We start from the raw sequence: 15,411 nt of genomic DNA, 5'->3' as shown, positions 1-15,411 counted from the left end.
AAATCTGAAATACTCTGAAATCCAAAACATGTTTAGTCCCAAGCATTTCATATAAGGGAGACTCAGCCTATACTTGGCTTATGTGTGGTCAAAATATTACCGTTTGAATAAATTCACATATAGTAATTGCTCTCCCATTCTCTCTCTCTCTTTCTCTCTGTATAAAACCATGGTTGACCTAGATTTAAACTCAGTTCCTTGTCAGGTGGGCATTCCACTTGAAAGAAATGGTAGAACCTTTAGTAGCAATGTTTGCTCTCTTGTAATCAAGTAGTTTTAGGCACATCTTACAAGGTTTGGTTATTCCTGAGTTCAGATTGGTGTTGAGAAGGGAATGAAGGACCAGTTTTGACCATGAAAATTCAGCCCTTCAGACAAGGCTAGAGCTCAGCAGAATCTGAGGGGGAGGGAAAATAATTGGAGGTACAGCTAGAGGTTCTTGACAGCAGATGACTGAAGCAGAGATATGAGAGATTCGAAATCAGTCTGCCAAAGAGCCTGGAATGAGGGAGGAGAGGAATGAGAGAGAAAAAGGAAGGAAGGGAATGAGAGAGAAAGGGAGGGAGAAAATGAATTGGAGAGGGAGACAAGGAGGGAGGGGGGACATCAAGCATCTGAAGAGGATACAGAGAGGGTAAAAGTGTACACACAAATACATGCACACAGAAAATAAGCCGTTCTGATAGCATTTAGGGCTGAAGGGTGGGGTATAAATACCATAAATAAATAATAAAATAAATAAATAATAACTAGATGGCATTTCCAGATTTTGCGATCTGTCATTCCCCACCCATCCACAATTTGCTGTGGTGTCTTGAAAACATCAAAATTCCAAAAGTGCTTCAAAAAGTTTGGGAATCCCTGAAAACCAGCTGTTTGCAGCAGTCAAAACAAGCTTTTGGCAATAGGAGTTTTATATGGAAACCTTTCACCAACCCCAGCTGGTTGCTCAAAGCAATTTCATACATTCCTGTGGTCTGAATGGCTCACATATTAACAGTCATGAGGACTCACGTTGGAAGTGTTTTTCCAGAAACTCCTGCATCGAAGCTTGTGTTTTCAAATTTAACTGATTCACGGCTTCATACTTCTTCATCAGTGAGGTGACAGTGCCCCCAATGGTCTCCAGCTCCACAGATGGATATTTGCGACAGAGGCTGTTAAGTGTTTCCTGAGCAGAATCAAAATTGCCCTGCTGTTGCTGAAGCTCCTTTTGTATCCCCTGAAGAACAAATGTATGCATTAATAGAACATATATATTATTTATGACATTTATTCCTTAAGGCTGCCACACTGATTTGCAATTAAAAAACAAACTAAAGAGCTTATCACTCACCTTTTAAACTGGTTCAAGCCTCCCAAGCTGGAGTGGGGACGTGGGATGAAGGTGAGGATTATTGCTCACTAAATCACCACCAAACCACCAGCCACCATCAGAGTGGGTCCCAGCTGTGCTCCACCAGTACTTTTCAGAAGGTGGAAAACTTCTGATTTCTAAAAAGTGCTAGCGGAGCTGAGACCCAGCTTGGACCTGGGCTGATGTTGGCCAGCAGTTCGGCGGCAGTTTAGTGAGCGATAATCCTCACCTTCATCCAAGTTCCAACTGTTCAGTAACAATGTACAACACCATTCCTAAATTATATTCACTGCCTTTCATTGACTTCTTGTCACTGACCATGTATGAAGTTTCTTGAAATGAATGTGCAACTTTGTGCCCATTTTACAAAGCTTGGAACATGGAATTAGCTTTACGTTTTGAAAAGCACTCTGCACATGTGTAGGAATGTATTTTGTTTTTGTGGTAAGGCACAATGATGCAGCTTGGTTCTGCTTGAGACAGCTCAAAATGTATTGGAACAGAAAAGCAAGGTGTTAACTTTTCACAGAAATGTTAGGTGAGTAGGTTTGCCCAAATAAAGAAGAAAAAAATGGAAATAGAGTTTACTGGCTGTGGAAAGCAGCAACAACAAGAGGTAAAACCCCAAGTGACTTTTTGGGGTGGGATAGTAAATGTATAACACACTTCAGAAAGCATTACCAGAACTAACATTTTGAATAAAGTAGCTGTTCCACTAAGATGAAAGCACTTTCTCTGCACAGAATTATTTTGCCCTAAACTGAAAAAATTCACACAGGGAACCAGAAAGTACTTTCAATTGAATGATATTACTTTTAAAAGTGTTGAGGATCTCTTGTTTTGCTTTGTTCTTCTCAAAAGATGTTAGTAATTTGATTTGGTTTTTTTTCCCTTTTAGCATCTTTGGGGATCACCTTGTCACTTTCCTCTCCCTGCCTTTTGAGTTTTGTGACTTCTTCCTTTTTTGCTTTTACTTAGTTTCTTATCTCTCTCTTAAAAGTTAGTTAGCCTCTCAAGAGAAATAAATTTTCCACAGGAAACTTGTTCACAAAACTCCCTGAATGGTGTTGACTCCATTTCTCCTCATCTTTTTTTCTGGGGTTCCAGACAAATATATTCCTATCTGGTTATTATGACCATCACAACAAAATTAAATAAATATAACATTCAAAATATTATATTGTTTTTCTGGTACTTACCTTGACTGTACTTAGACCTGATGGATCCTGGCTATGAGTGCAGCTTAAAAGTGATTCTTCCATGTTGGTAAGCCAGTTTTCCATTTGTGTTACAAAGTTATGTAACTGCCATGTCTGAGAATTGTAATCTTTTATTGTTTCTTTTGCTGTCTCACACATTTCTTTGGCATGCACTATTTTTTTCCTTAAATCCACTTCTAAAAACTAAAAACAAATACAGATGCATTATGTGGACCATCTTTATTAAGTGGTATAAACATTACAGTCTAATTTAAATCTAATATCCATTTGTGTGTGTTTGTGTGTAGTGTTTAACAGTACTATATACAGCACACCTTCCCCAGCTGTGTGCTTGCCATCTGCGGATTTAAGCATTGCCTCATTGCCACTAATGGCTGAATAGGCACGTAGAGGTGCCTTTCTGTGCACCATTGAAAACTGCAGGACTTGAAGTTCTGCATTTTTTTCACCCACAGTGGGGCGGGGGGAGATCCAGAACAGAACCCCCACAGATAAGAAGGTCCCACTCTATTACTAGATGATTTGAAATATGTGGTTACCACTCACTCACAGACTTTCAACTCAGGCAAGAAAATAATTAAGCATAATATGCAAACATATGAAGCTGCCATATATACAGATGTAAAAAATACAAGTCTTCTTATCCGTATTGAGGAAGGGTGACCCAGTACATCAAAATACTCATTTGCCAGGCAATTGCTGTGAGTAAGATTTTTTTTTTGGCGGGGGGGGGGGATTTTTTAAGGGTTTGTGGGGGAAAAAAACATTCATGACTTTTTGTGCAAAAAATTTTGGGGGGACCCCCCCCAATTCCCCCCCCCCCCCCCCAATATTTTAGGCCTTTATAGACTTTTGGTTGGAAAATGGGAGGAGAGTGAGGCCCATCAAGGTTCTATGGTATTTATGTAGCCTCACTCAACCAACCAACCAATCAATCAATCAATATAATCAACTAATTTCCTTTTACTTTCCAAATACCTATATTTTTTAATTGTTTTTATCTTTTTCACATGTACAATATTATATACAAATTAACATCACCAATTCATTTCTTATAAACTGTACATACATACATCTCCTGATGAACTTCCGTTCTAACTTCTATTCCCTTCTTCCCAATCTCCTTCCCTTTCGCTTACACAAATAACAAAATATTAACCATTATCCATTTATGTTTTCCTCTCATATGTTCTTACATTTTTCCCCCACCTAAATTATTCAAATACATTGTTAAGGGTTGCCATTCTCTTTCCCAATAGTCTGTTGATTTTTTTCTATTCCACACCGTTATTTTATCCAATTCTCTCACTTCCACTATTTTTTCCAACCATTCCTCTATATTAGGTGTTGTTTTCAATTTCCAATGTCTGGCCAAGACAATTCGAGCTGATGTTATCAAATACAATACCAGTCTCCAGTATTTCTTTTCCTTTTCTGTTCCTAATACCGAGGTCATATTAAGTAAGTAAAATTCCGGAGTACATGGAAATTTTAAATCAATTATCTTTTGTATCTCTTCATGTATTCTATTCCAGAATTTCTTAATTTTTTTTACATGTCCACCACACGTGATAGTAGGACCCTATTTTAATTTGACATTTCCAACATAAATTTTCTTGTATTCCATATATTTTTGAAAGTCTCAGTGGGGTGTAATACCATCTATTGGCTGTTTTTAAATAATTTTCTTTTAAGTCTTGGGAGCATGTAAATTTATTTGACTGCATCCATGCTTTTTCCCAATTTTCAAATGGTATAACATGTCCAATTTCTTGAACCCACTTTATCATTGTTTCCATCACTATTTCCAACTCTAATTCCCTATGAATCAATATTTTATACAATTTAGATACCTTTCCCATATCATTTTCCCATATAATTTTGTCTACAATATTTTGTTGAATTTCAAATTCACCTTTCTTCATATCTTCTTTACATTTAGATTTGATTTGATAATATTCCAACCAATTTATCATTTTTCCACTTGTCTCTAATTCTTGCTTTGATCTTATTTTTATTTCTCCCTTAGGATCTATTATTAATAACTCCTTATAACACAGTTGTTTATCTTTCTTTACTTCTCCACTAAAAAAGGCATTTTGAATTGATATCCATAATGGAATCCCACTATAAAACTTTTCTTTAATTACTTTCCATGTTTGTATTAATGATCTTCTTATTATGTGGTTTTTAAATTCTTTATCAGTTTTTTCCATTCCATATTCTAAATAGGCGTGCCATCCATATTTCAAATTGACCGCCTCTAAAACTGTTATATAAGTTTTATCCAATTTGATCCAGTTTTGAAGCCATAACAAAGAACACGCATAATAATACAATTTAAGATCTGGTAATGAACATCCACCCCTATTAGATTCTTTTTTTAATATTATCCATTTAATCCTGGCCTTTTTGCCTCTCCACACAAACTTTCCCAATTCTTTATTCCAATCTCTAAATATTCCATTATTTGTAATAATTGGGAGGTTCATAAACAGAAAGATTAGTCTAGGCAGGATGTTCATTTTTATCACCGCGATCCTTCCTGAAAGTGATAAATTTAGTTTATCCCATTTTTTCAAGTCCATACTCACTTTTTGCCACATAGATCTATAATTGTTTCCATACAAATTGGCCAAATCCCTATATTTATGCATACTTTAAGGAGTTCCATGAGTCTGCAGAAAATATTTGTTTATTTGGATGGTCTCCATTTTGCCCCCCAAACTGTCAGCTGACTGCCTGGGTTCATTATTTGAATGAATAATTTAATATTTCATACCAAGGCCACGTCATTGACTTTATCAGCAAATATTTCACACCAGGCCTTTCACTCTTGGAAAAAAATTCTGCTTAAGGATTAAAATGAGTAAGTAGGTTGCATGATAATGTTTTTTTTTTAACATTATGCTTAATATCTTTGGAAATAGTTTTATAACTGAAACATTTACAAATATTTCTGAGTGATTAATTCAGAACTAGCTTCAAAAAATAGAAACTGGATGAATATGAATTTTTAAAAGCATCTTCTAGCATCTTTTTCAGCACACACAAGCCATAATGGACTTAAATTATATCTTACCTGAAGGTTCATAGGAAGGTTTTCTGTATTAACCAACTGTTTAAGCTCAGATATTTTTGAACTGATTTGCTCTAAATCCTGCTCTTTCTGCTTAATTTGAGACTGTAAAAGAGTATATGGGAGAATGTAATTTTAGTTTAGCATGTTCACCTTAATGACATTATCAATAAAATGCACTATTCGAGCGTTCCCATATGAGGTAACATCTGCCTTTAGCTCATGTGAGGAAAATGAAGTACAGTGGACCCTTGTTATATGCTGGGGTTTGGTTTCAAGATCTCCTGTGGATAACAAAATCCGTGGATGCTCAAGTCCCATTAAATAAAACAAAATGGTGTTCCTTATAAAAAATGGAAAATCAAGGTTTGATATTTGAAATTTATACTTTTTTGAACATTTTCAAACTGTGGATGTTTGAATCCATGTATAAGAAATCCGTGTATAAAAAGGGCCGACTGTACTGCATTTGGGACAATGCAGTACAGTGCTGGCTGGTCAACAATACCGGATATATTGCAGGGGGATGCAGTGTGTTTCTATGCCCATGGTGTTAATTTATGGCACACATGCCATCTGTGGCATGCAAAGCCATTCTGGAGGGCACATGGAGAGACAGGAGGATGGAGGCATGTGTCTATTTCTCCTCTTCCCCACCCTCCTGTGCCTTTAGCGGTCTCTCTGGAGTTTTGCCCCTGGAAGGCAGAAGTCCTGCCCCCAGAAGTCCCATCTCCCCCCCCTTCCAGAAGTTCTGCCCCTGATACTGGGTAACACCCAGTGCCAGAACACCTTTGAGTTTGGGCACTTGGTTTTTAAAAGATTTCCCATCACTGTTCTATGCCATGTATCATGCACCTTCCAGGATACCTCAATGTATGGGTTCACCTTCAAAATTCACAGTGGAAGATATTCTGCTACCGAAGAATTAAACATGGAATAAAGTAAAGGCACTCCCAATCCCATGATCTTTCTGTAGAGATCTGTAGTGAGTGACACACTGGTCTGTAGTCCAGGGTTTTTTTTTTGGGGGGGGGGGTATGATTGTGTGTTAGGTTACCTCCCCCCACTGCTCACACTGTAGTTCACTGATGCAATTTAACACCTTAAAATGCTGTGTATTTATTGTGCATAAGGATTTAAATATTCTTAAGATATCAGATTCCATCTGATCTTGGATTTTAAGAAGGGTCAGACTTGGTTAGTACTTAGATGAGGGACTGTCAAGGAATACCAGGCTATAATTTAGAGGTAGGCAGTGGCAAACTACCTCTGAGTATTCCTTGCCTAAGAAAACTGTATGGAGTTTAAAATGTTGGCACAAGTCAACAAGCCACCTGGAAGGGACCTACACACAGAAATATTATATAGCACCTGAAAGTCTTCTAGGAATGTCTCATTTCTCTGGCAGGTGGTCAAGTTGTTTACAATGTCATTCAGCTGAGAGGTGGAATTACTGCACCACCCGTCAATATCATTCCCAACAGTCAGCACATCCTCCCACAGTGATACGCTAACTCTCAGCTTCTCTATGCTGTCCTCAAGCTTGTCTGAAACCTGTTATGCAATGAAAGAAAACAATTAGGAATATGATGATTGAAGATCTGTCAATTGATTAATTGCATGAGTTTTAATCAGTTACGTTATTGACTAATTGAGTAAATCTCCTACTCATGTTGCCCACAAAGAAAAGCCACCTTCCTGATAATGCCATCTGTGTCCTATCTGAAACAGAAGTATGGAGAAATTATCTCTTTCATTGCTTAAGAATGATGACCATTTGTTCAAGAGTTGAGACAAAGATCTAGAGAGAGGAAATTAATTTTTTATGACTATAGCTCAATTTCTTAGAATTCAGAAACAAAAAAAGATTCCAATCGCTTTAATATAAGACCATGACATTTAATGCATCCCTATCTCATATATGCGCTATTCTCAAGGGATTTTATTTAATTAGCTTACATTCTGGAACAGATGGTCTCACGTTTGCTAAATTTGGGGGGAGGGGGGAGGGAGAAGTGCCAGAAGAAACTGTAAGACCTACAAAGACAAAATTCTTACATTCTTTTATCACAGTGTTTGGAGATTATTTTAGCAAATGTGGGGTTTCATCTGGGCAAGATCAATTACAAATGACTGGCAAAAATAAATCTGAAAGTAATGATGACTGTGATATACTGACTGAAGAACTCAGATTTGGTTTCAGAATCAAGACTTACTAGCAAAAGAAAACCCATCCGCTCATAGGATTGTTATGTCTCTCTCTGGCTTTTCTACTAGTTGTTAACTATACAGGGGGTAGGCTGCTATCCTTTAATTTTGTATTACCACTTCCTTCATAACTGCAAGCATATGAGGTTCCAATGGTGCTTAAATGAATATATATTTCACTAAACGTCCTTCCACCATGTTCATTCAATTAGGCTCCTAGCTATAAAGTTTCATGCCAGAAAAAAAATGAGAAGTGCTACATGAGTCATTATATCTATGTGTTAGAAAGACCCTATAAAATTTCTCCTCAGACCTGCAATAAGAAATGATTTTATCAAACAAAATGCTTACATCTAGCCATTTGTCCACAGTACTGTCCATATCTGTTTTAATCAGCAAGGGGTCACAATTTGGAATCTTCTTCAGCTCTGCTAGCAAGTGTTTTCCCTTGCTACTAAAAGCATCAAGCTCTGTCTGTCTGTCATTTAGCTCATTCCTGGTTGCTTCATGCTGTGCAAAGAAACATGATCTTGTTAGACAGCTAAATACAAGCTCACCAGCCATTCTATCCAATCATTTTTAGGTAGCCATTCTAATCACACTTACTGCAAAGTAAACATCACTAAATTCTTTTTTTTTTTTATTGAAAAAAAAGCACAACATATATACATATTAACATTACAAACATCCTTTTGAAAATAAAAATAAAAAGAAAAGAATTATTCTCATCATTTCTACAATTCTATATCCATATACTATAACTTACAATCCTACCCCTCCCTTCCTTGAGCTATTATCCAAACCTTCTAATAAAAACTAACTTTATATTATACTAACTATTCCTAATCCTTGTTCAAACCAATCATCGAATCTTTATCACAAAATATCAGTGTTGGGTAAACTACTACTTGTCAACTATAAATCATTCTTCCCTGGGTACATTAATCCGTACTCCTCTATTTCCCTAAAGAGAATCAATCCGAAATGTTTATATTTCAAAATTCTGCAAAATAATACTCTCTTTCTGATTCCAAAGATATTCTTTCCACATATTCCATACTTCATAGAATCTGTCCATGACTTTATTTCCTACTATAGCAGTCAATTTCTCCATCTCACATATTTCCATAACCTTCAATCTCCATTCTTCCACAGTCGGGAACGTATCTTTCTTCCAATATTTAGCCAGAGTTATTCTTGCAGCCACCACGAGAAAATATAGCAATTTGTCTTGGGATTTATTTAAGTTTAAGTTGTCTGACATATTCAAGAGATACAGTCTGGGTCCGGCCTTTTCCTTAATCTTTATTATTTTATTAATTTCTATATGAATTCTTTTCCAAAAAGACTCTACCTTCTTACACCACCACCAACAATGCAAAAAAGTGCCTGTTTTTGTTTTACACTTCCAACATCTATTATTTTTAATTTTAAACATTTTTGCCTTTTTATAAGGAGTCAAATACCACCTATACAACATTTTATACACGTTTTCTTTTAATATCACACTAGGTGAATATTTAATTTTCATTTTCCATAATTTTTCCCAATCTTCCAAATCAATTTGTTCCCCTAAATCCTGCGCCCATTTTACCATATATTCCTTTACTATTTCTTGTTCCATTTCAAATTTTCTAATTAAGTTGTATAAATTTGACATTCTTTTCTTTGGGTTTATCAGTATCTTTTCCAAATCCCTGTCCACTAATCCAATTCCCCTAGTCTTTATATCTACCAAAAAACGTTCTCTAATTTGCCTATATGTAAACCAGTTACAGGAGTATCCTTCCTCAATCAACTCTTCTTGTGATTTCAGCAACCTTTCCTCTCCATGCTGTTTGGTTATATCCTTATATGTTATCCAATAATTTCTTTTTAATATCTCTCTCTTATACAATGCTTCATTTGGGGAGACACAGAGAGGTAATTGGGTACACCATTTCTTCTTGTATCTATTCCAGATCTTTAACATGTTTCTTCTAATTATATGGCTATCAAAATTCTTATCCGTTTTAATTTTATCATAAAACAGGTAGCCATGAATTCCAAATTTCAATTCAAATTTCTCCAAATTTATTGTACGTTCATTCTGTAAATTTATCCAATCTGCTACCCAATCCAAAACGCTCGCGTGGTAGTACCATTTCAAATTAGGTACCGCTAAACCACCTCTATCTGTGGAGTCTTGTAAGATCTTTAATTTTATTCTCGCCTTTTTATTATTCCAAATAAACTTAGTAATTTCTTTTTCCCATTCTTGAAATACTTTATCATTAGTGATTATCGGAAGGTTCTGAAATAAAAAAATACATTTTGGCAATACTGCCATTTTGATAATTGCAATTTTCCCCATCCAGGATGTATTCAATTTCTTCCACCTATTCAAATCCTCTTTATTCTTTTTCCACATTTTCTCATAGTTGTTTTTGAATAAATCTCTATTTTTATTTGTCAAATTGATTCCTAAATATTTCACCTTTTTAACCAATTGAAACCCAGATATATGTTGTAATTCTTTATTTTCTTCTTTGTCCATATTCAAAGTCAATATATTGGTTTTTTCAATATTTACTTTATATCCCGCTACTTTTCCATATCTCTTAATAATTCTTAATAAAGTCTCAATACTTTCTAACGGATTTGAGATTAGGAGGACTAAATCATCCGCATATGCCCTTAGTTTATACTCCTCCCCTCCTTGCTTATATCCTTCAATTGACTTTTCTTGTCTTATTTGACTTAATAAGATTTCTAACGTTAATATAAACAAAAGAGGGGAGAGAGGACATCCTTGTCTTACACCTCTGTATATTTCACAGATAGAGGTTCTTTGTCCATTAACTACCAAAAACGTTGTTTGATCTTTATAAATTGTTTCGACTGCTCTTTGGAATTCTTCTCCAATCCCCATCCTTTTTAATACTCCAAACATGAAATCCCAATTTATATTATCGAATGCTTTCTCTGCATCAATGAAATACATTGCCAATTTTTTATCTATCCTTTTTTCATGAATGTCAATTAAATTTAATAGAACCCTAATATTGTCTTTTATCATCCTTCCCGGAAGAAAACCTCTTTGATCTGAATGAATCCAATTAATTAGTACTTTTTTTAACCTTTCTGCCAAAATAGATACGAAAATTTTATAATCGGAATTTAGCAAAGCAATAGGCCTATAATTTTTAACATTAGTCAAATCTTTTCCTTCCTTTGGGATTAATATTGTTATAGATTGGGACCATGTCTGGGGCATTTTACCATTTAGAACCTCATTCATCACCTGTATCAAAGGTTCTCTAAGGCATTCCACACAGGTCTTAAAATACTCATTTGTAAAACCATCCGGACCAGGAGTTTTGCCTGATTTCCCTTTTTGAATAGCATACGCTACTTCCGTTGAAGTTATCTCTGCATTCAAAGTGTCCTTATATTCTTCCGTGATTTCTGATATTTCTACCGAATTCAGATATTTCTCAATTTTATTCTTTTTCACTAGTGGTTTCTTTAACAATTCCTTGTAGTAATCTAAAAAACTATCTTTGATTTGTTTCTGATCCGTAATACATTTCTTTCCAACCTTCAACAATTTTATTGTACGTTTTGCTCTTTCCTTCCTGATTTGATATGCCAACAATTTACCTGGTTTATTAGCTGATTCAAAAAAATTTTTGCTTCACAAATCTTGCTTTCTTTTCCATTTGTTCCACTAAACTAATAGATATCTGTTTTTGTAAATTCTTAGCCTCTTTTAAAATATTTAAATTCTTAGGATTTTGTTTTAATTTTTTTTCTATTTTCATCAATTCTTCATTCAATTTGGATAACTTTTCATTTTTAATCCTTTTCATTTTGGCGGCTTTTTTAATTAACCATCCCCTAATTACGGCTTTATGTGCATCCCACACTACTTGTAAATTAGTCCCTTTGTCCATGTTCTCATTAAAGTAATTCTTGATATTAATTTTCAGTTGTTTTACCAATTCCTCATTTTTTAACAACACATTATTCAGTTTCCAATTGAATTCTTTACGCCCTACCAGCAAATTAATTTGTACAGGATTATGATCCGACAACACTCTCGGAAGTATATCAGCCTTTTGAACCCTTGATAGCATGTGAGAAGATACTAGGATCATATCGATCCTTGACCATGTCTTATGGGGAGTGGAGAAGAAAGTAAAATCCTTATTATTCCCATTCTTACATCTCCAGGAGTCCTCTAACACCAAGATATCCATCATATCAAAAAATTCCCTTGGGAGTTTACCTTGTTGCTTTTTGACTTTTTTTCTGAAAACCTATCTACTATGGGATCAATAACTCCGTTCCAGTCCCCCATCATGACTAATGAGTCATATTCTTCTTCCAATATTTTTTCCTTCAGTCTTTTATAGAATTTACTTTTGTTTTCTAATGGGCCATAAACTCCTGCCACCAACATTCTTTGGTCCCTTTCCTTAAGTTCTATTAAAATAAAATGTCCTTCTGGGTCACTAAAAATTTCCTTAGCCTCCAATTTCGAATTTACATAAATTACCACCCCTTTTCTTTTAACTCTTGATGCCGCTATAAACTCCTGACCCAATTTTGCACATCTCAGATATTTTTTATCTTTTTGTCTAATTCTGGTCTCCTGTAGGCAAATAAGATCTATTTTAAGCTTTTGTAGATAATGATATATCTTTTTCCTCTTCTGAGGTGTATTCAATCCTTGGACGTTCCAGGATAATAATTTCAGATATTCTGCCATGATCCAAACTGTATCTCCCAAACCTTGCACAGACCACACTTATCTTAGGGTATAAAAAATTCAATGTTTATTAAGACCAAAAATTGGTTAAGATATAAAGAAATAAAGAAAAAATAGAAAGAAAATAAGAAAAGGAGGAACTAGAAATCACTATGTGAAATCCAATTCAAAACTTAAATTTCTCGTTCCGTCAGTCAGTCAATGGATCGGTTTCAATCTTCTCTTCCTCCCTTCTTATTCTTTCTTCTTCCCTCAATAAGTCCTGCCAGTCCAAATCTACACTTGGATCCTTCTGTGGGTCGCCTTCAGGTTCCTCCTCTTCTGGTGTGGTTTCTTCCTCTTCACTACCTCTTAATTCTACCACTAAATTATCACTTCCTTCACCTTCTTGCGGAGTCTTCCTTCCTTTATCACTTTTCGTCTGACTTCTTTCTTCTTTCTTCTGTTCCTTGCTCCTTTCTGTAGCTTTCCTCAAGAATGCTCTACTTTGTTCCGGTGAAGAAATCTTCGTTCTTTTATTGTTCCACCAGAATGTGAGTCCCTCCGGCAACTCCCAACGGTACGGGATGTCTTCTCTTCTCAAAAATAAGGTCAGCGCTGTGTAATCCTTCCTTTTTTTTAATATTCTTCCCGGGATATCCTTCAAAATTTTTAAGTCTTGATTTTTATAAGAGAACGGTGTTTCATTATGCTTGGCCAGAAAGAGATCCCTCGTTCTTTTCTTGACAAAATAAATCGCCACGTCCCTTGCAAGGCCTTTCTGTTTAGCTATTAGAGAGTTTATTCGATAAATCTTGTCCACCTCATCATCAAAAAATACTGGGTCTTTATTTAAAAATTTCGCAATTTCTGGTATCAATTTTCGTTCTAAATTTTCATTCTTTTCTTCCATCAACCCTCTAATTTTAACACATTTTTCTCTCAATCTTTGTTCCCATGCAGCTTTCTCGTCTAATTCTTCTTCTTTTTTTAATAGTAATTTTGCAAAATCAGTCTCCAATTTTTCAGTCCTAAATTCCACAATTTCAACTCTTTGTTTAATTTTTTGATTGTCAGCAATTAATGTGTCCACTTTTTCGTTTATTTCTCTTAAATCTGCTCGAATTTCTTGTTTAATTTCCCTTTTAAAATTGCTCATTTCCTTTGCCAAATTGGCGGACAAGTTATTGGACAAACTCTCCAATTTTTCTAAAATTAATTGATTCATATCAGAGCTTTTAGATAGATCTGTTGAAAGTTTTCTTGGGTTCTGGGCCTGTTGAGCAGCTTTTTGAGTCTGGCTTCTAGTTGTCATTCTATCTTACTATTTCTTTATTTTTCAAAAACCCAATACCTTTCCCTTTCCTTTAAACAAAAGAATAATAATAGGGAGTCAGAATCAAGAGGCTAATGGCGATATTTAGGACCTGACCTAACTTTGTCACAAATATTCTTTAAGTACAGTAACAATCAGAATCTTGGTAAGTTTCCACCTCTATATAAAATTCACAAATATATACTCAGTCCAAAATTAAAGGAACACTTATAATTTTGTATTTTATCAGTTAACCTCCTAGGGTCACTGACTGTCTTTCTCCAATATGTTATAATTTTAAACTTAGAATATGACAAACGATATGGTACGTACTAGACATCCATAGGATCAAGGATGTAAATTTTCATTTCTTTGATTCTTACATTAAAGAGTGGATAATTCCATTTTTTCATCTGCATGGAAATATTAAATGAATGTTTGCATGTGTTCCAAATTATTTTTCGTACTGGTTTTTTATTGTGAAAAATTCATTTATACAATCCTTCCACAGCTTTTGTATAAAGCAACATTTTGGTGCAAGGAAATGCCCAAAGCACATAGTGCATGTGTAAAAATATATCATTTTCAGCACAGATTTTTTCCCAGCATGTTCCTCCGGGTCTTTTTTAAAAAAAACAAATGACTTTAAAAAAAGTTCTGAAATCTTGTGTTTCCCATCTTCTTGAATGGATGTTTTGATGTGTCAAACCTCCTTTTTCTATTCAAGGATCCTACCATTTTCCATTTTCCTGCTTCCCTTCCTCTCCCAATCCAGTGGAGCAGTGGCAGCGCAGGTGAAGGAGGGAGCTGAGTGGAAGCTTTAAGACCTGCTTCCCTTCCTATCCCAAACCAGTGGAGCAGTGGCAGTATAGATGACTGTAGGAGATGCCCCCCTTGGGAATGGAGCCACAGCTGACTTTGGGAGGCTTGAAGAGCGGTGTGTTCCCCCCCTGGGCTCCTGCACCCTTTTCCACCTGGGCTCCAGCCTGCCGCAGCCCTTGGACTCTGGAGGGTGGAGCGATGACAGGCCCTAAACTGTTCCCCTTCCCTTCTATACCACCCACTGGCTAAACGCCGGGCTGTGAGGCAGCTCTTTGTGCCCTTTTTACACCTAGGCTTTAGTAACCACTCAGGGGTGTGTAGAACGGAGAGCACTATTCCCCCCCTTTTGTGGTTTTAGATTATAATGCTCTTGAATTGTGTATTGTGTTTAATATTATTTTTCAGGACTGGGATGGGGGGGCTGAGACTGGGGATTAATTTTCTATTGTACCTGTTTTGCCATTTTAATTGCTATGTATTTTTATTGTTGTGAATTGCCATTTACTGTTTGCTATTTATTGCTATTGTGATTTGCTATGTTATTTTGATTGCTATTGTTATTTGTTATGTATTTTCTTTACTGTTGTAAACCGCCCTGATTCTTCATGATTGGGCGGTCTATAAATAAATTATTATTATTATTATTATTATTATTATTATTATTATTATTATTATTAT

The 15,411-nt window shown here is 35.5% G+C and overlaps 1 protein-coding gene across 1 annotated transcript in view; it reads right to left on the bottom strand.

The window, feature by feature from the left end:
• The window catches only part of SYNE1 (spectrin repeat containing nuclear envelope protein 1), a 429,497-nt gene that overhangs the window by 251,294 nt on the left and 162,792 nt on the right, over positions 1-15,411 (bottom strand). Inside the window, 5 exon segments of the mRNA XM_042446890.1 lie at positions 1,015-1,222; positions 2,557-2,760; positions 5,660-5,761; positions 7,028-7,210; positions 8,216-8,374. Coding sequence (XP_042302824.1) covers positions 1,015-1,222; positions 2,557-2,760; positions 5,660-5,761; positions 7,028-7,210; positions 8,216-8,374 — 856 coding nt within the window.

This window comes from Sceloporus undulatus, chromosome 1 (genome assembly GCF_019175285.1).
Source record: "Sceloporus undulatus isolate JIND9_A2432 ecotype Alabama chromosome 1, SceUnd_v1.1, whole genome shotgun sequence".
NCBI lineage: Eukaryota > Metazoa > Chordata > Lepidosauria > Squamata > Phrynosomatidae > Sceloporus > Sceloporus undulatus.
This window is presented reverse-complemented; position numbering and strand designations above follow the sequence as displayed.